A 21,339-nucleotide genomic window follows, 5' to 3' on the forward strand; every position below is an offset into this window, starting at 1 on the left:
GCAATAATTGCAGCTTGTAGTGCTGCTAGTGTTTTATTACTTTCAATAGTGATTACTTTTATATTTAGTAAATGTAGTAATAATAATAATAATACAACTGTGGCAGCTGTTATTATTATAATGCAGATCGCTCAAAATAGTAGCAGAGATGTTAGTAAGAGGAATGGCACAGTGATGGTTGGTCAGGATAATAATGATTGGTATTTATACAGTACAGTGTGAGTACACTGCACTTAGCCTGTGAAGATGTATTTTTCCCAGCATGCATTGGAGCAGGTGAGACATTTCAGACATTCAACAGAGGCAGCTGGACCATCTGGGATGATGACTCATGTTTTCCAAACAGTCCTGTGAGCAAATAAAGCTTCACCTATTTACAATAGATTCTCAACATTACTTCTGATCCTTTCAGACTGCCAGATGGTTCGAGTTTACTACTTAAGAATATTAGTGTCCTGATTTAGGATACTGCAGTTTTTAATAACCAAATGATGTGTTAATACTATGAGGAATCAGTTCACAATCCCCCCAGACATGTATGAAGATATATTTAAATATTAATGTGATATGTATATACATTTCTAAACTTCTACTGCTGGACACAAGATGTCTCCTACTTCACTGTAAAGTCCATTCTCGCTGTATGTGCACTGGAGGCTTCAAATTTCTACATCACACTTGTAGAAGTTGCAAACTGGACCAGGATTTAACTTCCAAACTTTTTGTGATGTCACAAATCATACTCTTTGGCCCCGCCCCTTAAAAAATCAGATTTTCAATAAGCACGATGCACTTTTGACTTTCAGCAGATGAATGTGAAAACATCCTTCTAGCGTCAAACTCTGCACAAACATCATTCTGCACAGTGAAGCTCAAAAATCCAAGTGTAGGAACAAGAAGAGAAAACATATTGTGTGTTTAATTGACAAAAATCTATCACCACAAATATCAAAATATAGACTGTTAGTCTATATCAGTGCTTAGTGTTTTCTATAGTGCATAGAGAGAAAAATAAGTCTTAATAGGCAGAATAACATCCTTCTGACAGCAGTAAAATACTGGGAATGAAGAAAGGGTCGGGTTCCAATAAAAAGCTAAACGATGCATACACATATTGAAGACATGAATTATGGGAACCGTGGATGTTTGGCAGGACATCTCATCATTTCTCCCCATAAATATGAAATTAAATGTCAGTGACGGAGCTGGATCTGCTCCCTGCAGGGAAAGTCTGTCCCAATTTGTTCTGCCAGACCACTCTTCCTCCCCCAGTGTCACTGCCAACACTTTTATTGTGGCTGATTGGGGTGACCCTTTGCCCTTGTGCAAATTACAGAATCTCTTGCCAGTATTTTACTACCCAATCATTTTAGAAGCTGTCATAACTTTTCTGTCCTGCCGTTTTCAGCTTGTTACCATCTTTGACCATCACTTGACCTCCACACCCACCACCTGCACACTTGCTCCTAATTCCCTCATCAGCAATTATTCCCTGCCAGACCGTCGACAGTATTGTGCCATCACTTCTCTAGCAGTCCATCCTTTTGTGCTCGTTTCTGGCTTGTTATGACCCATTGACTGCCTTGTTGCCGATCCCGGCTTTGAACCATAAAGACATTGCTTATGTTTTACCTGTTTTGTCTACAAGTCATGCGCAACGGTTTTACTGAGCCTTTAAATTAGTTTTCCCATGAGGACTTGATAAGAAATTTAACTTAAATCAACAAACAAACTGTTGGGTATTGAAGGTTTACAGTATAGTAACAATAACCCAAATTTGATGTTTGTGTAGCTTCCTTCAGTTAATTCAGTTAATAATTAGCCTTTAAAATACAGAAGCTGTTATTCATATTTGGAAAGGCAATAATAAAAGTACAATGGAACATATTCTTCTATGTAAATTGTGATGAAATACATGTATTAATAACAAAATAATAATAATTTCTTTAACTGTCAGGGTTCAGCTTACTTACTGATTAAATTAAGGGCCCTGCACACACACACACACACACACACACACACAAACACACACACACACACAGGTGTTTCATGTTAACTCTTGTCACGGCACAGGTAGTACTGGTAAAGTAATTAGTTTTAGGTCTAGTAGATGTAATCAGTACTATTTGTCTTGTGACTGTAGCCCTCCCAGCTACTAACAGTACGCAACATATCTGAATTCCTTGTTCAAATAAGAAGTAATAAGGAGTTCCTGAAGCACTTTTGGGTAAAAATGAAAATGAAATCTTACTAAAACCTCCAAAAAACATCTAAGTCAGAATCTTTTAGTTATTTTTACTCACAGTATCTCACATTGGGATCATAATGATTTCTCATGATTATAAACACTCATTATAAATGAGAGAGTAAAGTTAGTTCATGTCATGTTCACATCATCTTAATGTATTCCTTCTCTCTTATTTTTGTATTTCTTTTTAGTATTTTAACTTTTTATATTTAATTACATTATATTTTCACCCTCACTTTCACCCTACTTATCTTTCATCATCATCTTCCATCTACCAAGTTTTTCATCTTGTTCTTTATTTCTGTCTCGTCTTTATTTGGCTTTAATGCCTGGCTCTCTGTTGTTATATTGCCATCTGAGAATCCTGGCTTTGCTTTGTCTGTTAAAACACTTTGTAAACTCTATTTTTAAAGGTGCTTTATAAATAAAGTTATTATTATTATTATTATTATTATTATTATTATCATATGTATGATGTTCACCATAAAATGTCAATATCCAGCTGTCAATGAGCAGCACTTTTGTAGGTTTGGGCTTGAGGACATGTTGCTCTGACAACAGTTTGACTAAAAACCATAAGAACCAAAAGGTCCAGACTCATCCATCCATGTAAGAAGACCGGGGCCCTAGACAGGTTGCTAAGCTTTGAATAATGAGAGGTCACCTGAGGTCAACTCAGCGTATCAATAAGAATGATGTGAGGCAGAAGTTGTCTCAGCCTTAACAACAGGAGAGCGAAGGAGATGTCAGGCAAACCTCTTCTCTACAGGCCAACATAGTTATGAGCAAAATGAAAACACCTGTGAGTGTGTGTGAGTGTGTAGAGACCCCACACACCCATGTTTAGCTACTTTAAGTAATGTACTGGTATTCTGGCCTCAAATGAATGAAACAGAAACCGGAGATTACATTTCAGGAACAGTCATTTAGTTCAGCAGCTTTAATGATCTGTAAAATACAATTCTTTCCATTTATTGTGGTAAGACCTTGTTCATAAAGTGACTGTGCGACAGGAAATGCTTCTGTTATGACTTATTTTCCATATGAGCGAGCCTGCAGACAGCTTCTAATTAGCTGGTGGATTCCTCAGTTCATCACAAACAAACTACAAAGCAAACTCCAGACACCAGTTTGACTTTACGACAACTAGAGCAACACATTCTTATTGTATGAAGCATTTCACAGCAATATCAGAACAAAGGCCTTTTCCACTTCCAGGGTGTTTAACAAAAGCACAGTAAGGCAAGACTCTAGGATTTCAACACATCTCATAGGATGAGAACTGGGAACTTAGAAATATACAAACACTTAATCCAAGTGTCTCTCCTACGCCTCCGTGATGTTTCTAGATGGAATTTCTGCACCACCTAGTGTTGAAAGGGCAGATCTCACATTCTGTATAACTGCATGTTGAGTGATCTCTTGTATATTAAATGAAACTAATGCATTTCAAAATTTTTATCTAGTCAAATTTTAAAAAGCTTGAAAAGCCGTCTCACCTCCAACCAAAGATATTTTACACAAAATAAAAGCCTTTCTGAAGATTTCTGTGTTTACATCTTAAGCCCAGAGTCAGCATGCTTCTTCCAGTAAGCCCTGACTCTTCAACAAAGTGGGAGCTGAGTCACAGACCAGATGGAGACGCTGAGAGGACAGATCTATAATGAGTGGAAACCTGGCTGAGCTATAAACGTCTGTAACGAACACTGAGCCAAGTCCTACACCAAGAGAAGAATTAGTGTATTTTTCATATTAAAAGTAGTTTTAGTTTTATCTTGAAGTGTGTTATAAATGTGTAGTATAGTGTATATAAGTATATTCATACAATATCACAATAAACTGTACATGCAAATGTATTTTTGTGTGTCTGTAGAGGTTTAGTTTGGATTATCTTTTTGGTGGTTGGTATAGTTTCATACTGGGTAGGAACCAATACTTTATTTTCCACTTTGGTAGTTGAGATTGCTGAACTTCTATTTGGTTGGTCTTTAGTTCATCAAGTAGACCCTGTTTTGGAGCATTTGACCTCTGACCTTCTGAAAAGGGTGCAGGGCATTTGGACAACAATCCATTTATTAACTATTTATTAACATTTACAAGTGCAGAGTGGATGGATTATTGTAGAAATCAATAGCTAACTTTTATGTTTTATTTTATAAACATTCAATTATTCAAGTCACTAATACAGGAACAGTTCAGACAGAACAATTGCTTCCTTTTAATTAATGTCTTCATATCCATTATGAGCCTGTAACACTGATGCAGCACTATTTTAATCATCTTTTAATTATATCAATTACTGTAGAATAAACACAGAATGAAATACTGTACATTAATAACATGTATTGGCTCCTCTCCTCTTTTGACTGATTGTTATTCTTGTTGGTTGTTCCGTAGTAGATGTTCAGCCTGTAAAAACAAGACAGAACTGCTCTATCAGTTCACTCACATTTATAAAAAGCTCTTCATTATAGAGGGTCTACTGTGTGAATACCAGAAAATCGACGGGGTCCTCTGGTTTGATCTTGCAACAGTCTAACATGGCGTCAGTCAGTGAGGGCATCACATACTTCATCAGATAATTCCTCAGAGGAAGAGAGTGAGCTTCCAGCAGCTCGTACTCCTGTTTGTTCAGCTCAGACAAATTCTTCTGCTAAAAAATGTCATTGACTGTTAGTATTTACCAGATATTATAGACCATATATAGACTGAAGTCTGCATTCCTTCTTTCTGCTTTTTTTGATTAAACTGTACATCCTCTACATGTATGACACACTTCTCTAAACCCAAATATGAGTTCAGCTCTCAACTTACCCACTCCTCATACTGAGCAGACATCTCAGCCAGTGCTGCTTCATTCCTGCGCTTCTTCTCAGCAGCCTCTGCAGCCAGTTTCTGTTTCCTCTCTTCTTCTTTCTTTCTGTCCTCCTCCTCTTGCTCCTCTGGACTCAGGCCATAGTTTTTGGGAATCCCCACGATTTCAGTAATCCTTTTCATAACATGTGTGTACTCTGAATCACCTGTAGTGACCTCTGGAGAGGGACAAGTCATACTTACTGTCAAGAAACAGAAGCATTGTGAAGTGGATTGGCAACTTCTACAAGACTCTCTACTGAACATTATGTTGGTTGCCATGAGGAAATCTGCTGGATTACTTAACAAAACACAATGAGATTGATACATGGCACAAAAAAAGAAAGATTGCTGTCTTTCTTAATAAGCCAGATGCTCTAAAAAGACTAAAAGAAACACAACATCAAACATGTCACTAAAATGTTTCTACAGTAAAAATGTAGGCGGAGCCAGTAGCTGGTTAGCTTAGCTTAGCATAAAGACTGGAAACAGGGAGAAACAGCTAGCCTGGCTCTGTCTGGAAGTCCCCATATCAGTCTACTAGCACTTCTGAAGCTCACCAATTAACATGATATGCCTCATTCATTTAAACCATTAAAAAATGGCAATTTCCCATTTTATAGGGATCAGCAGTTGCCGGGCAACCAGCAGACACTCCAGGAAGTTACTGTTCCTGGCCAAGAAATAGTTTGTCCCATAACTCCTCTAAAATGGCAAATTGTCAATTGTAGATTTAGTCTTTTACAAAATAAACAAACACGCTTCTCTATAATGGTTTTTTTTTTACCATAAAGACACAAGAAGGGTATCAATCTACCAATCTTACTCTCAGCAAGGAAGGTTTTGCTGGAAATCTTCATTTCAAGAAAAAATAATAGTCTAAGACATTTTTCATTGTTGCTTCATGTTGTTAAACATAAACTATTCAACCCACAGACACAGACAGATTTGCACAAGCCTGCTTCTTCAGCAATAACCTTTGTTTCCTCAGTCCTGTTATGGCCTAACATGAACTATGGGGCTTTTGAGGACAGTACCTAAATGTTCTGGGTGAATCTCAAGCTCATCAAAGTAGTCCAGCAGGGTTTCCTCAGCGGTACTGAGTTGTCTGTATCTTGTCAGGCGAGGGATAAATTCCTCCTGAGTGTAGCGCATTTTCTCTGCCACACTCTGGGGAAGTCCCTGTGCTCTCTTTGTTAGAAAATCATCTGTTGCATTCAGGGCAAAAACATGCTCTGCAAAACATAAAACAAGTATAATAAGAAACAGCTTCAGCCACAATGTTTCGTAATATTATTAAGAGAACTTTGGTGAGTTGGTAGTAAGGTTATTTTTACAGATTCTCAGTATTAGTTGTAATGTTTGCTATGTTGTAAGAACTGAATGGTTTGTGATAAATTAAAGTAAGAGGTACATCAGCAACAACCTGGAGTGATCTTCTTGTTGTACACAGGTGTTTTGGAGATCAAATTCTGGTTCTCCGTTTCCTCTTCTGAATGATAAAATCACATACACACTAGTGTAATTGATATTAATAGACGTTAGGCAGTAATTTCATGAATGGACGTAACTTACCAGAGAAAATCAGCTTTGCTTGCTCATAGGTTTTAGGAAAGCCATCAAGAACAAATCCTTGGTTCCTACATGGCTTTGAATTCAGCTTTTCTTGCAAAATGTCAAAAAGTAGATGGTCAGCCAGTCGACCTAATGGACCAACACAGGTGTTTAAACCGAGGAACTAAAAGACTCTCAATGCAACAACAACTTATCAATAATTCAACCACAGATATACCAAATACAAAGTTTATGAAGCAACCACCAACTGGCAACCTCTGTAGCTGAGAAATGAAGGCAACACGAAAGTACCAAAACTGCAGTTCCTCAAACAGCCACTAGAGGCTGGCTCCAGAAGTGATCAGTGTTTACAGCCTGGTTCAAAAAACTGTTTTGGTCTCTACAGCCCCACTCATAACAATTGAACTATGATTTTTTTATATAATTCACCCGCTTAAAGTTATGCATAATTAAGTGCATAGCCGCTTTATATGACAGGTAGGTGCCGTCACAGGCAACTGTTTCCAGTAACTAGCCTTCATTTATCCTGCCTTAGTTCCTCTCACGCTCCACGTCTTTGCCCAGTTTTGAATTAGCCAGCGGAGTCAGGGCTGCCAAGATGGCGAAAGCCAGAGCCGACCACACTGAGCTTCACAACAGCTCTTAAGAAATCTATGGGTAACATCACGGAACCTATGTCTATATTTATACAGTCTATGGTAACAAGTGTCTGTCTCACTTTTAATATCTATAGATTTATACTTTTAAAATAATGTTAATAAACCAAATGTACTTCTGATCCTGAGAAGATGGTAGTTCTTGTGTTTCTTTAATAACCTTCATTCATTTCCATGCTTTTGTTAATGTTTTCCAGTTGTTTCAGTGCAGCAGCAGCTACCTCTTCACTGACATGTTCAGTGTCAGCTCCACTCACTAGCTCCTTCTGGAAAATATTGGGGGAAAAGGACATGAAAAAATCGTTGTGTTGTACATCTCAAATTGTAAAAGACTTCCACAAGAGGGCAGTATATTTCCTTTACATGACAGCAATGAGAGAAGAATTTCATCTGCAAATGCAATTCCTTGATTCTACCGACCAGTTGTGCGACCTTTTCCTCAATGACATCTTTGATCTTGATGTGGTGTATCTGGTAATGACTGCAGAGCTTCTCTGCAACTGTGGTTTTACCCACAGCTGGAGGTCCAACCAGGCAGATTCTGACTGGCTAAGGAAATTAATAAAAAAAAAAAAAGGAAATCATGACAGCTTCTATCTGGTATTAAAAAAAACTATCAAATAGCCCCAAATACCCCATTAAGGTTCTTGTATTAAATCTTTCTTGCTATCTGTAAATACCAGATAATGATAACTCTTGAACATTCTTCCACTTAATAAAGTTAATGGACATGTTTTCTAGTGTATCACCAGCTGCCTTTTAGCCTTGAGTATATATCTGCCATCAACTGGGTGCCAACATTAAATTGTGTTTGTAAAATGTCTTTATTTGAAGGACTTAAACACTCACAAGGAGCTGCCTGGTCTCTTTGTATTCTTCCACAATGCTCTCCATGTTTTCAATCATCCCAGCCTCAGAGGTCCAGCGGAGACTGAAGGAGTCTTTAATGATAAAAGCATCCATGCGGACATTGATACTAAGGTACTCCAATTCCTCTGGCTGAAATGACAACACATAATGTTTTATATTAATTATTTACTGGTAGAAAATGCAATGTGCCATATAGGGCCAACAACTTATTGTTGGTGGTTTCTCTGGTCCTGTATCTGGGGCCACTAAAGCTAGAATGCTTTTTAATGCATGTGTTTCTAGGTTTGATTCTTATTCATAGTCATAAATATCAACTGGATATAAAAATAATGAATGAATGGAGAAAGGGTTGATTCAGAGTAGATTCTAATTTATTTAAAGTAAGAATAAATTGACATACTGTACCTTAAAAGCCTTCATGGTGATGGCTTCCTGTTCAGGTATATTGTTAATTTTTCCTGGCCCAAGTGTGTCGCTTATCATCTGAAGGGTTAAAAGTCAGAGAATAACATATTTTTTGTTATATATATATATATTTTTTTTTATATTATTTTTTTATATCATTTTATGAGCTCACAGTAGAAAGCTCACAATAGAGTGATAATAAACACATGTCATGAGAGAGAGAGACGACGTCAGATCTGGGATTCAAATCAATCTTGGGTCATTAGCACTTTACAACAAATTTCATTATCAATTTTTAATATACTGTTGCATTCTTATTTATAACAAGGTTACCTTTACAACATCCTCTAAAGTATTATTGGAGTCATCGACAGCAAGAATATACTTTGACTTTGGCTTGGCTTCAATGATGTTTTGAAGCACTCTGAAAAAGGAAAACAGTTCAGCCCTGCAGTAATTATCTCAAGAACAAATTATGGTATGAATGTAGAAGAACAGTAAATTAAAATCACCCTCCAAGGTCATATACATGAATCATGGGGATGTAATTTGTGCCCTCTCCAAACAGAGGAACTTTTGGAAACTGCAACAACCAAGACACCTGTTGGAAAAATACAAAAAGATTTCACAAAAGAGGCATACAGTATATAGACACAGACAGTATTAATAGTTATTATCACATTAATATCTACCTTGAAGAAGTAGTGAAAGAGGTTCTCTCCCTTCCCGTACTGAAGACCACAAGCTACAACATAGCCATTAAGCTTGGACTTTTTCTGTAAGAATGAAAAATCCAAAGGTTTACTGGCGTTTTCCAGTCTGTGTCTCAAAAAATAAATTTTCCTGGTGCAGAAAAAAAAGATAAATGATACTATTCTGGTGGAATATTTATATAATAATATTTACTTACACCTCGACCAAGTTTGAGCACAAGTTTCTCCAGATTGTTGTGATCTTTGAAACTGGGATGCGGCCTTCGTCTTCTGAACTCCTCCTCTGTTAGCAGGATGTTGTTTGATGTTTCATCCTGAAGAGAGAAATCACGTTGGTTGTGTTTTATTCCCAGGACAAGTCGACCGTTTGCTTACATTTTCCAACGTGCTCACCGGATTCTGTGGCTTGGTCAAGGCCCAGGTCATCACGGTGGAGACTAAGATGAACATTTTCCGAGACTTGAAGTTCTCCATTTCAGCGTGAAGGGCTGAAGGGGAAAAAAACAGCAGTAGGATAATGGTAAGAGACCAAGGCATACTTAAACCAGTCCGCTGAATAATAATACTTACTCCCTTACCTTCGATTGCCCATGTTGCTTCTTCAACCTGCTGTTTTGTGGCATTTTCTGAGATGTTGTACACCACTACATCACACTCCAGCAGGCGCCCAAGCAGCTCATCTCGAGTTGGTGACTACCAAAAGGGATTGTAAATAAAACTGTTACAGTCTCGGTATGGAGCGTCAACAAGTCAAAGTAATACCACAATATGAAATACTAAATTAATTAATTACTTAAACTTTAAAAGTTAATGTCCTGCAAGTTTTACTTCAGAGAAAGTATGTCAGTATTATCTGGAAGTAAAAATAATCAATGCAGAAAAAGGTCCTCTGTGACTGTTACTGATACTATTATATATTATATCATTAGATTATTATTACACATGCATTAATGTAAATTAGAATCAATTAATTTGGCTTGTAAAAATTTAGAAATGTCAAAACCAAAAAAAGTCCAAACCACCAAATTATTACATTAAATTACATTTTAGAAGCTGGAACAATGAAAATTTTGACATTTCTTCCATTAAAAATGATTGAAGGATTATAGTTCAGTAGTATTAGGATTATAATTTTCTGTTTAGCTGTACTTGGATATTTTCATATGTTTTGTGTGCAAAAAAGTACAATATTTCCTTTTGAACTGTAGTGGAGAGGAAGTATAAAGTAGCATACAATTAAAGTACTCAAAACTTGATTAAATGACACTACTTAGATACACTTAGAAATTACAATTTCTGTGGCCTTGACAAACAAAAGTATGACAACATAACTAAAGATAAGATAAGATATTACTGTATTGATCCCACTTACAGGGAAATTTAAATTGGCACAGCAGTACAGAGAAATGTAGAGCAAAGAGTAAAGACAGAGAATAAAATCTAATAAATATAAGGTATATACACTAACGTTATATAGTTGTTATTTGATGCCTGACTCACCTCGTACTGTTCAAGTAGAAAGCTTTCTTTCTCTACTTTAGTGGAAGGAGACACACTTCCTATGATTTGGAAAGCAGGTTCACGTCGAGGGGAGGTCAGCGTCCCCTCTGCTTCCTCAGAGCTCTTTCCGGCAGCGCAGGTCGATAAAAACTGTTAAACCGGACAGAAAAAATGACCTTAAAGTAGCGAAATACGAGCCATTTTACATTAATAATACAATATTAACTTAGTTTACATTAGCTAACAGTTACCTTGGCGATGTGTTTGGAGGAATAGCTGTCGACGTCGTTGATAAAAATACGTTTGGGACGGCTTTGTTGCTTTTTGTCCCCCATTTTAAGACAGTATTTGCGGTAACTTTAAGCTTTTGTAGTAATTACTCGTTTAATTACTAATATAAGTGTATTAGCTAAAGCTCTAGTAGTAGTAGTAGTAGTAACGTTAGTTGTTGTTGAGTTTAATCGTTGCTATGAACTCCCTCCGGTTGCTATGGCTCAGCCAATGAAATGCTTCGCTGAGAATGCGCAGTAGGGTTGACCAAAGCCTTATTCACTTATACTTTCTGCGTGTCTTTATTTATCTATTTAGTTAACTTAAAATTAATTCCAGTGTTACAAATAAAGAAATGCAACTTGATAAAAATGTGTCCTGTGCTCAGAGAAAAAAAATATGTATTTTAAAATTGTAATCCTGCTGAATAATCTCCATTTTTACTAAATGTAACTGTAATATGATTATGTCTTTTTTTCTGTAACTGTAATTGATTACAGTTACCTTTTATTGTATCCTGATTACTTAACTTTACATGTAATCCATCACTCCCTAAGCCTGCATACTGTAATAAGCCTTCCAATTGTCTTTATTTAGTAAAATGTTGTACTGTACTTTTTCTACATTCATCTACCTTAATTACGAAATAATTTTATTAATTTATTAGTAGATGAAGTAATTTATTAATCTCAGTAGGAGATGTTTTGATGTGTAAATACACTCTACCATACACTTTAGCACGGCCTATTATTTCCAGACTGGACTGTCACAGAGTTAAGATTTATCATACCCCACAGGATAATTTTAGTTCCTCCATGTTGTTGTTGCACTGATGTGAGCCCATAAGGGAGAAGGTTGGTGTGTTTTACTGTCTTGCCATGTTGCCATTGATAAAATATTATTCCAAGACAAACCAAAGCTTGCTTAACAGCCAAACTTCAGGAATTGAGGGTTACAATCACATCCTGTTTAAAATGAAATCCACAAAGTCCTATGATATAGGGACTTAAAACATGAAATTATATCGATTGACTTTATTGTACCATTTTTATTACATGATGTCACTATAGTATATCCCCATTAAACTCATGTCCCCTCAAACACATGCACAATACATGCACACAACCCACACACACCTGTGGGTCTGTAGATCCCCTCATGGTGCAGGACAATAGAGCGCTGACATGGAAACTTTCAAAGCACCCCATATATTTATAGAGCTGACATTATCTGAGAAACTGCTGGCAGTGCTTGATGGTGTCTGCTCTACACAGGTCTCAGCACTCAGTAAAACACACCCTGTCATACATTCAAAGCACAGTGATACTGAAGGGAACGGCTTCATGGATGATTGGTTGTTTCTGGCCATGTATAGTAAACCTCTAAGCTAACTGTTAGAAGTCCTGTAATTCCTGAAATAACATGTGGTGCTAAGAGTCGTTCCAAATATAGGAAGTTAAGGAATTGAATCAGTTTCCTAGAGAAGTCAGTCAATATATGGGAATTTAAAAGAAAAATGGCTCAAAATGTAGCAGAACTTATTTTAAAACGTCTCATTATTTTTTAATAATAATATTTTTTAAAGGTTTTTATCTTAAAGGACCAGTGTGTAGGATTGAATGGCTGTAATTGCAGATTGTAACCATTAGAATACAGCTCTGCTTTCCAAGGGTATAGGAGAAACTACAGTGGCCATTCAATTTGTAAAGAAAAAATACGAAAGGCCCTCGTTAGTGTTTGGTTTGTCCATTCTGGGCTACTGTATAGAAACATGGCCGTTCAAGATGGCGGTCTCCATGGAAAAGGATCCGCTCACGGCTCATGAGGTAACAAAAACACAACAAATTGTATCATTTTTTAGCCGGTTATACACCAATGAAACATACGTGTGAATAATATATTCCAATAGATCTTCCTAAATGATATACACTGGACCTTTAACTGTAGCAAGCACATATAGTTAATCCCAAAGAATCATTCCCCATCAATAAACTGGCCCAATATTAGCTGTGAGAGGTATTTTTATTAGCACATATGTCAGCCATTATTGGCCTCAAAAAGCAATTTTCTGTCTTCGCTAGAAAGAATATTTTTAGGTGGTGACAACATTTGGAAAGTCATAAAACCGAATGTTTCTACTGACACATTTATGACATCTCCTTTCTCATCCCCATGTGTAATGATTATAAACAGTTACAAAATAGCTGCTGATGTGATTGTTCTGATTAACATGTCAACCAGCATGCAGTCTGTCAATCGCCGGCGAGTCATCAGCTGTTTACAGCCGGCATGTGGCACATTACGATAACGGCCGTTGGTGCCAAGGACAGCTCTGCATGTTCATTGTCAGTGGCTGTTTGTGAAATGTACTCCTCTGCAGTGACAACATTTTGACTAAATCAAAACCATGCAACACATGGCAATGAGGCTACTGGTGTCAGACAAGTAGTCAGATTAGTTATCTGATACATCTATCTATTTTATAGTCTGATAACAAAATGGCCTCCTATATTGTGTATAGTAAGTATAGTAACTTAACTTAAAGTAATCAGCAGATTTTACTATCCTGACCTACTAGTGGTCAAATGCGGAAGAGTTGTATAATTTCTTTTTATTCAAGTATTTTAAAAGAACCTAACATTTTTGTACAAATCTGGATTCAAGGCTCTTACAGCAACAGATACTATTATATATGCCATCTTTGCAGAAAATGTCCCATCTTTCTTTTCTTGTGTTCTTTCTTTTACTATTTGAGAAAAAATGTGTATCGTAACATTGTATTGTCAATGGTAAACAAACCAATGTCTAAGCAGGACTGGCTGTTAAAAAGCAATTGTTGCTAACAGCTGCTGAAGTGTGTGCATGTGTGTGTGTTGGAGAAGGTGGGGGGTGAAGTGCAGAGGGGGCAGCTGTCAAGACAGACAGACCGTGTGCTTCCTACATGCCCTTATAAGGACAAATGTCCCTCAAAACCATGACCCATTTAAGACCAATCTGCTTTATCCTGATAAAGACCTGGTGATAAAGATAGGAGTCTGCCAAAAAGTGCTTCGTTGACTTGACGGGAGCTGTTGACAAAACACAGCACCGGTTTCAACCAAAAGCTACTGTGATGTCTCAGACTCCCACTTTTTGCTCAACAATGTGCAGCAGTTTTCCTCTTACTGAACAAGAGAGTCTGTGCCAAGCAGACACTTAAAACGAGTATTGCAGTAATGAGTTCAATTTTACGTTCGTTTTGGTTGGTGTGTTATCAACTCATTCAGAATCATTAAATTAAGCTATTAATGACAATAAGCGTTTGTCAATGGAGGAAGTGGATTTACTCAAGTAAAGTATAATTTTGATGTCTCATGCTACTTTATACTTCACTCCACTAAATTCTAAAGCAGTTAAAGTAATAAATAACACTGACAGCATACTTTTTATACCGTAAGTTCGCTGATAAATACCTTTGTACTTGACTTAATATTTGAATGTGGACTTTTATTTGTGTTTTTATAGTGTGGTATTGCTACTTTTTCTTAAGTAAATGAGAGTAAAAATGACCATCAGAGGGCAAAAGACTCCTGAAGGACTGTGTTCACTTACTGCTGCTGCTGGGGGAACAACACTGAGTTAAGATATGACCCCACATAGTCCAACTTCACTAACTGGATTGTCACAGATCTTCTTGAATTGTAAACCAAGATCAGACTTTTCTAGTATTTTCGTATTTGTCGGACTGATCATACAGATTATTGGTAACGTCATTACCACAGATAGTACAAAAAGCTTCATGTCCGGTGTGCAAATAATATGCAAATCCTCTGTAGTAGTTATAATCTTGTTATTCTCTGTTGTTATCTATTTTGTGCTATTTTGTCTTATCAATTTATGTTTCACATTGTTGTAGTTTGCCAAAAAAAAATATTTTTGTAGAGCTGAAACAGATTTATTTATTTATTAATTTAAGTAATTCTTTGAGCAAAAAAAATGTCAAACATTCTCTAGTTCAATTTTCGTAATTGTGAGGATTTGCTGCTTTTCTTCATCTTATGGAAATGTAAACTGAATGTCTGAACTCAAAATCTGAATATTTAATCATTGTGTCAGTTGATTATGACACAAAAACCGTTTGCAGTCTGTGGTGATTCACCAGGAAATTCACCCAAAACTTCATTAAAAGTTAATCAGTTGGCAAATATAGATGATGTGAAAGTAACTCAGGTCTCTTGTTATGTAAAAGCTTAGAATAGAAATATACATGTAGGTTAGTAGCGTCTCTCTCTAGGGTACATTACAGCATATGGCTGAAAATGGAATATTTCAAAGTGTTGATGGTATGGGGGGTATTTACATTCTTATTGCACTCACAGTGGCCTGATAGGGCTAGGATAGCATGGGGATGTAGGCACTGTGGGGGCAGTACGAGGTGACGAATAAGGAGCCTGAGCTCTCGCCGCAGTCTGTGGCGACATGCAGCCACTGGCACCTGTTACACTCCATTTCCCTAAAAGGAGACACTGGAGCCAATCAGAGCTCAGAACAGCCGCTCGTTGCTGCCTGCACAGGCCGTCCCAGGGATCTGTCGTCTGCTGGAGGTCTGGATCCTTGGCCTCAGCTCCCTCCCACCCGCCACCCCAACCTCCCCTCTTACAATATTGCCTCTCAGCTGTCTGGCATGTTTTTGGACCCCCTCCTTCCTTACACATGCCATGACACTGGCAAACTGTCACAGGCAGGTCGCCTTAGACGGCTCCTTAACCAGATTCCTCAGACCAGATCTCAGATTACCATCACACCCTCCAATCACCCACATCCCCAGTGCCCTGTTCGAGCTTAGTCATATTAACACATCCTTAGAGACCTGAGGGGCAGCTCCACAAAGTATGAGTGGGACAAAGATGCTGCTCTGTATGAGGCAAGAATCTGAACATATCAAATTGATAATATTACAGTTGGAGGGTTTTCTGAGGGCCCCTAATCTCTCTGCCACATGTGTCTGTATTTAAAGGGCATATGTTGATTTATGGGCCATAAATTGATTCTTAAAAAATCCACACAAATAGTGACTGACATCTAACATACCATCAATATACTGTAGTCTAATGATTTGACACCTAAAGTATGATTAAAATACAGCAAATTAACATACAAAGCATGTTTGTCTCAAATGTGCATATTGCAATTTGAACATATCTTAGAGCTCCTTAATAACACTGAAATTAATATCAAACTATCCACCATCCAGGCAGAAATCTTCTCTTCCTTCTGGTCACTGCCTTTCGTCTCCAAGGCAACATCTCTCCAGTTTAGTGGCGTCCCTGACACAGGATCCACATTACTGAACCATTTTTCTAAGCAGCACTTAATTTGGACTTGTGTGAACTTCTGAGCCCGCCCACCGGCCCCCAGCCTCAGGATGCAAGGACATATTTAAGGACCCCCTCGCACCGTCAGCCTTTGTCCCAGTGGAAACTCCAGTCTTGTGGTTACAACTTGGTGAGTCCCTTTGCAGTCTTCTTGCATTTCAGCTGTTGGTTTCTGGACCGTAGGGATCAGGGAGGATAAGTAGACGCTGCTGCTGTAGGATATTTTACTGCCACAACATGGATATTCTTTTTTACGGTTTGAAGTTGTGATCTAGAGTTGATAGTGTGTTGTTGGGGGGAGGATGAGAGCTGAGCATAAGAGAGGGAAAGAGGAGGATGTTGAAAGAGAGATAAAAAAAGAAAAATTGGTGGTGTTGAGTTTAAAGAGTTTTGAAAAATATGGAAAGATTCAATAACAGTGAGCTGCACTCTGAAGGCTCAAGACTCTGAGGTTTAGGATGCAGGGATGGGATGCTCTCTGTGTGGCAGACATTAAGTCTAACTCAGGTTAGACACAACCTGAGAAAACGTACTAAGTTAAATAAATATTAATATTCTTTTAAAGTAAATACATAGGCTTAAGTTTTAATTTTTAAATACCAAAAATAAGTGAGTATGTTAGACAGAACATTTTCATGGCGGGGATAAAAACCCTCAGAAGTAGCAGTTATAACATTGTGGACAATCAAAGTCTGCCGATCTTGGTCAGGACATTCTTCAGAAAGAGATGTTTTAATTTCATTATATTTTGGCATTAACAGTAGCTATTTAAACCCCCTCTAAGTAACCCTCTCTTTTATTTAAAGTACCGTCTAACACTACATTTAGTTGTAAGCCAGTATAGTGTCAATAATGTTGAATTAAATTGAGTGGATTCTTGTACTTCAGTTCTGTCAGAGAAGAACCTCAACTAATAATCACAATGAATGGCACGAAAGTTTATATAAGATTAAACAATATTTCCCCAATGTATCAGAGTCAGTCTTGTAGGAAAACATCAAAGGAGGAATCTTAGAGTGGACAGCAAGGAAACATGCTGAAGTTTCTATGTATTTTTGTAGTTGGCTCTGTTAGTGTTTTGATGAAGCTGTCTGAAAAAAACTCTCATTACAACATGAAGTACTATTTTACTGCTTCATCTGCAGTACTGCAGTGGATATCCATGAAAACGTTACTCAGAATGCGACAACAGCCATTTAATATGAACTTACATATGATGATTTGAACGAGGGAAAACTGCATGAAGGAGTGGATGCTGCCACTTAGGATGCAGGCTGTGGTCAGAGATCCTGGAAGGATCAGAGCACATGGTCTGGCTCCAAACAGAGGACCCCACTATGTGGTGACAGCTGAGGAGAGACCCAGGCCTCCACTGCCACTTGTCAAAAGACACACCGCCTCAGCTGTTAACTGGCTCTGGCTTTACGATGAGATACAGAGGAGGGGTTGTGGGGGGCGGAGGAGGGTGACAAGGGTCCCGAGGCTGAAAATAGACCTGTGAGTCTGTGTGGGGGGTCGAGCCATGTCCCGTTTTGGCTTTTCAGGCAGCTGTGAGACTCAGAGGAGATTAGAGCACTCAGAGGTGTCTTCATACTGAACATGGTGCTACATTGTTTCTCAGAATTGCAGGGTTTTGTTTTATTTGTGTGAACTGATCTTCAAAACAGACTTTTTTAATGCAAATATTACACATTTTAACATGTTAGGAACCTTGATGAAAGCAAATAATGTGTTTTGATTTAAACACTGTCAAGTAGAAGCTCCTGATTCAGGCAAAATAAATAATTCCTGCGAGCATCACAAACTAATATTGTACCTGTTTCCACCATCCGTCTCTTTATAGGCCAGCCCAGAAAAGACCAAACATGTGTGACGACGACGAGACCACCGCCCTCGTGTGCGACAATGGCTCTGGCCTGGTCAAGGCTGGGTTTGCCGGTGATGACGCTCCCCGTGCTGTCTTCCCATCCATTGTTGGACGCCCCCGTCACCAGGTGGGACTGCTGAAAGGGCCACTAGTTTCTGAAAGATTAAATTCTTGTAGCTTCATCACAGGCTGTCTGTCTTGTTCCTGAGATTCTGAGATGTGTTTGCTTCGTTCTCAGGGTGTGATGGTGGGTATGGGTCAGAAGGACAGCTATGTGGGAGATGAGGCCCAGAGCAAGAGGGGTATCCTGACTCTGAAGTACCCCATCGAGCATGGCATCATCACCAACTGGGACGACATGGAGAAGGTGAGATCTTTTTATTTGTTATTAGAGCCTAATCCTGAGTCATTTTATGTATATGAAACTGACCCCTTGACATATTCCTCCCTGTTCTTGTTACACAGATCTGGCACCACACCTTCTACAACGAGCTCCGTGTAGCCCCAGAGGAGCACCCCACCCTCCTGACTGAGGCCCCCCTCAACCCCAAGGCCAACAGGGAGAAGATGACCCAGATCATGTTTGAGACCTTCAATGTCCCTGCCATGTACGTCGCTATTCAGGCTGTGCTGTCCCTGTACGCCTCCGGTCGTACCACCGGTGAGTCTCTACCTTAAACTCCTTGCCAACATCTTAGGTCGATAAAAATGCACTTTATGTCTTCTGACAAGCTGCTGCTTTTTCTGGACAGGTATTGTGCTGGACTCTGGTGATGGTGTGACACACAACGTACCCATCTATGAGGGTTACGCTCTTCCCCACGCCATCATGCGTCTGGATCTGGCTGGTCGTGACTTGACTGACTACCTGATGAAGATCCTGACTGAGCGTGGCTACTCTTTCGTCACCACTGGTAAGAAGGCCCCAACAACTAACTGGGAATAAACACTGGATGATTTAAAAGACTAATAGAGGTTATATTTTATATGACTTATAATAGACTACGTAACTTTGGCTGAACAGTGACCATGGTGGAAACACGTGACATTTACGGGCAATGGGGGAAGAAGTATTCAGATCCTTTGCTTAAGGGGACCATTCACCCCCACATCAAAAATACATATTTTTCCTCTTGTTTGTAGCTCTATGTATCCATCTAGATTATTTTGGTGTGAGTTGTCAAGTTTTGGAGATATGGGCCGTAGAGATGTATGCCTTCTCTCAAATATAATGGAACCAGATTGCACCCGGCTCAAAAAAATATTTTTAGGAAACCCTGACGTAGTTACTCAAGATAATCCACAGACCATACTGGGATCAGTTGTATGTAGGAACTATTTACTTTCAATGCATCACCACGCAGAAGGAAGTGACATCTACAAGTGGAAGAGATTAGACAATGGTGAAGCTGTAATGTCAGCTCATACCAGACCAGTAGCTTATGGCTGTAGTAGAAAAATTCCTGAGTGAAAGAAAGAATTTATTTATTACTCTCATAATTTTTTCATTAAGCTAACATTTGCCACCATAAGGCACTGGTAGGCCTATGGCAAAGCAGTATAAGCTCCCTTTAAACTTGAGAAGACAACAAAGCTGAGTGCTGAGCCTCATGTTCTTTGACTTTACTTAACTCCTGGCTCCTGTAATGATCACACAAATCTGTTTGTAGATTATCTATCAGTGTGTTCATCAGTCGACTAATCTGTGACATTTCCCCCCTCCAGCTGAGCGTGAGATCGTGCGTGACATCAAGGAGAAGCTGTGCTACGTTGCTCTGGACTTTGAGAATGAGATGGCCACCGCTGCATCCTCTTCCTCCCTGGAGAAGAGCTACGAGCTGCCCGACGGTCAGGTCATCACCATCGGCAACGAGCGTTTCCGCTGCCCCGAGACCCTCTTCCAGCCTTCCTTCATCGGTGAGTCATGACAGCTGACCCAACACTCAGCAGCTACAGTTACTCTCTGTGAACACCACACATTCTGCAAGTCACATTATGTGATTGTGTTTCACGTATATACAGTGGATGGCTTGGAGAGTTTACTCCACCTAGTGGCCAAAGGGACATTACTAATAATAATAATATTAATTATAATAATAATCATTGGCCATCATTCTTTAAGAATACCAAAAACAGAATTTTCACAAACATAATGTATGAGCTGACAAAAACAATATTTTAATCAAAAATTATGATTATTATTTATTTTATTGTAAAGCACGTTGTAAGTTTTTTTTAAAGGTCCTATATAAATAAAGTTATTACTGTTATTATTTCTCTAAATATTTCCAATTAGCACTCACCTTTCACCTCTCACCTTCCCAGGTATGGAGTCTGCTGGTATCCATGAGACTGCATACAACAGCATCATGAAGTGTGACATTGACATCCGTAAGGACCTGTACGCCAACAATGTGCTCTCCGGTGGTACCACCATGTACCCTGGTATTGCTGACCGTATGCAGAAGGAAATCACCGCCCTGGCCCCCAGCACCATGAAGATCAAGGTGAGCCCTTATTGATCAGCATTAACTGGTTAAATCCAGGTGACAGGTAGTTCAGTATATTGTAAAAATGTTCTTGTACCAACCCGTGTGTCCTCTCCACCCTACAGATCATCGCTCCCCCTGAGAGGAAATACTCCGTCTGGATCGGTGGCTCCATCCTGGCCTCCCTGTCCACCTTCCAGCAGATGTGGATCAGCAAGCAGGAGTACGATGAGGCTGGCCCCTCCATCGTCCACAGGAAGTGCTTCTAAATCTCCAACCATCACCAAAAACTCTACACCATCTGCACCAGCTCCACTTCCATACCTGTATTTCTACTGTGCCTATTGCTGTATATACATGTGCCGTTGTAATAAAAATAGTTGCTTTTAACAGTAACAGTCTGGAGTGTTGGAATCTGTACATACAGGTAGCCAGCATTTCCATGAACATATCATAAGATGTCAGTGTGTCTGTTGATTCTGGATATATCATTTGGCTATGCACTGTTTCATCATTTTCCACTCACCAAAAGTACATAT

At 38.7% G+C, this 21,339-nt stretch overlaps 2 protein-coding genes across 2 annotated transcripts; one reads left to right on the top strand and one right to left on the bottom strand.

Annotated features, from left to right (window-relative positions):
• Nucleotides 1-3,153: 3,153 nt before the first annotated feature.
• LOC127368608 (adenylate kinase 7-like) lies at nt 3,154-11,295 on the bottom strand. Its single transcript, XM_051409587.1, has 18 exons — nt 11,072-11,295; nt 10,821-10,970; nt 9,899-10,013; nt 9,714-9,808; nt 9,518-9,634; nt 9,300-9,383; nt 9,120-9,208; nt 8,941-9,031; nt 8,608-8,685; nt 8,182-8,331; nt 7,753-7,881; nt 7,493-7,598; nt 6,677-6,805; nt 6,528-6,593; nt 6,139-6,336; nt 5,063-5,280; nt 4,743-4,901; nt 3,154-4,657 (listed from the first exon to the last, which is right to left on the bottom strand). Exons 1-18 carry the CDS (start codon nt 11,153-11,155, stop codon nt 4,622-4,624), a joined length of 2,094 nt encoding a protein of 697 aa, XP_051265547.1. The 5' UTR covers nt 11,156-11,295; the 3' UTR covers nt 3,154-4,621.
• A 5,175-nt stretch (nt 11,296-16,470) lies between these two features.
• On the top strand, nt 16,471-21,257 carry actc1a (actin alpha cardiac muscle 1a). The gene is made up of 8 exons (XM_051409466.1): nt 16,471-16,574; nt 18,288-18,438; nt 18,550-18,678; nt 18,777-18,972; nt 19,064-19,225; nt 20,037-20,228; nt 20,637-20,818; nt 20,926-21,257. Exons 2-8 carry the CDS (start codon nt 18,310-18,312, stop codon nt 21,067-21,069), a joined length of 1,134 nt encoding a protein of 377 aa, XP_051265426.1. The 5' UTR covers nt 16,471-16,574; nt 18,288-18,309; the 3' UTR covers nt 21,070-21,257.
• The last annotated feature ends 82 nt before the right edge of the window (nt 21,258-21,339 follow it).

This window comes from Dicentrarchus labrax, unplaced genomic scaffold (genome assembly GCF_905237075.1).
Source record: "Dicentrarchus labrax unplaced genomic scaffold, dlabrax2021, whole genome shotgun sequence".
Taxonomy (NCBI): Eukaryota; Metazoa; Chordata; class Actinopteri; family Moronidae; genus Dicentrarchus; species Dicentrarchus labrax.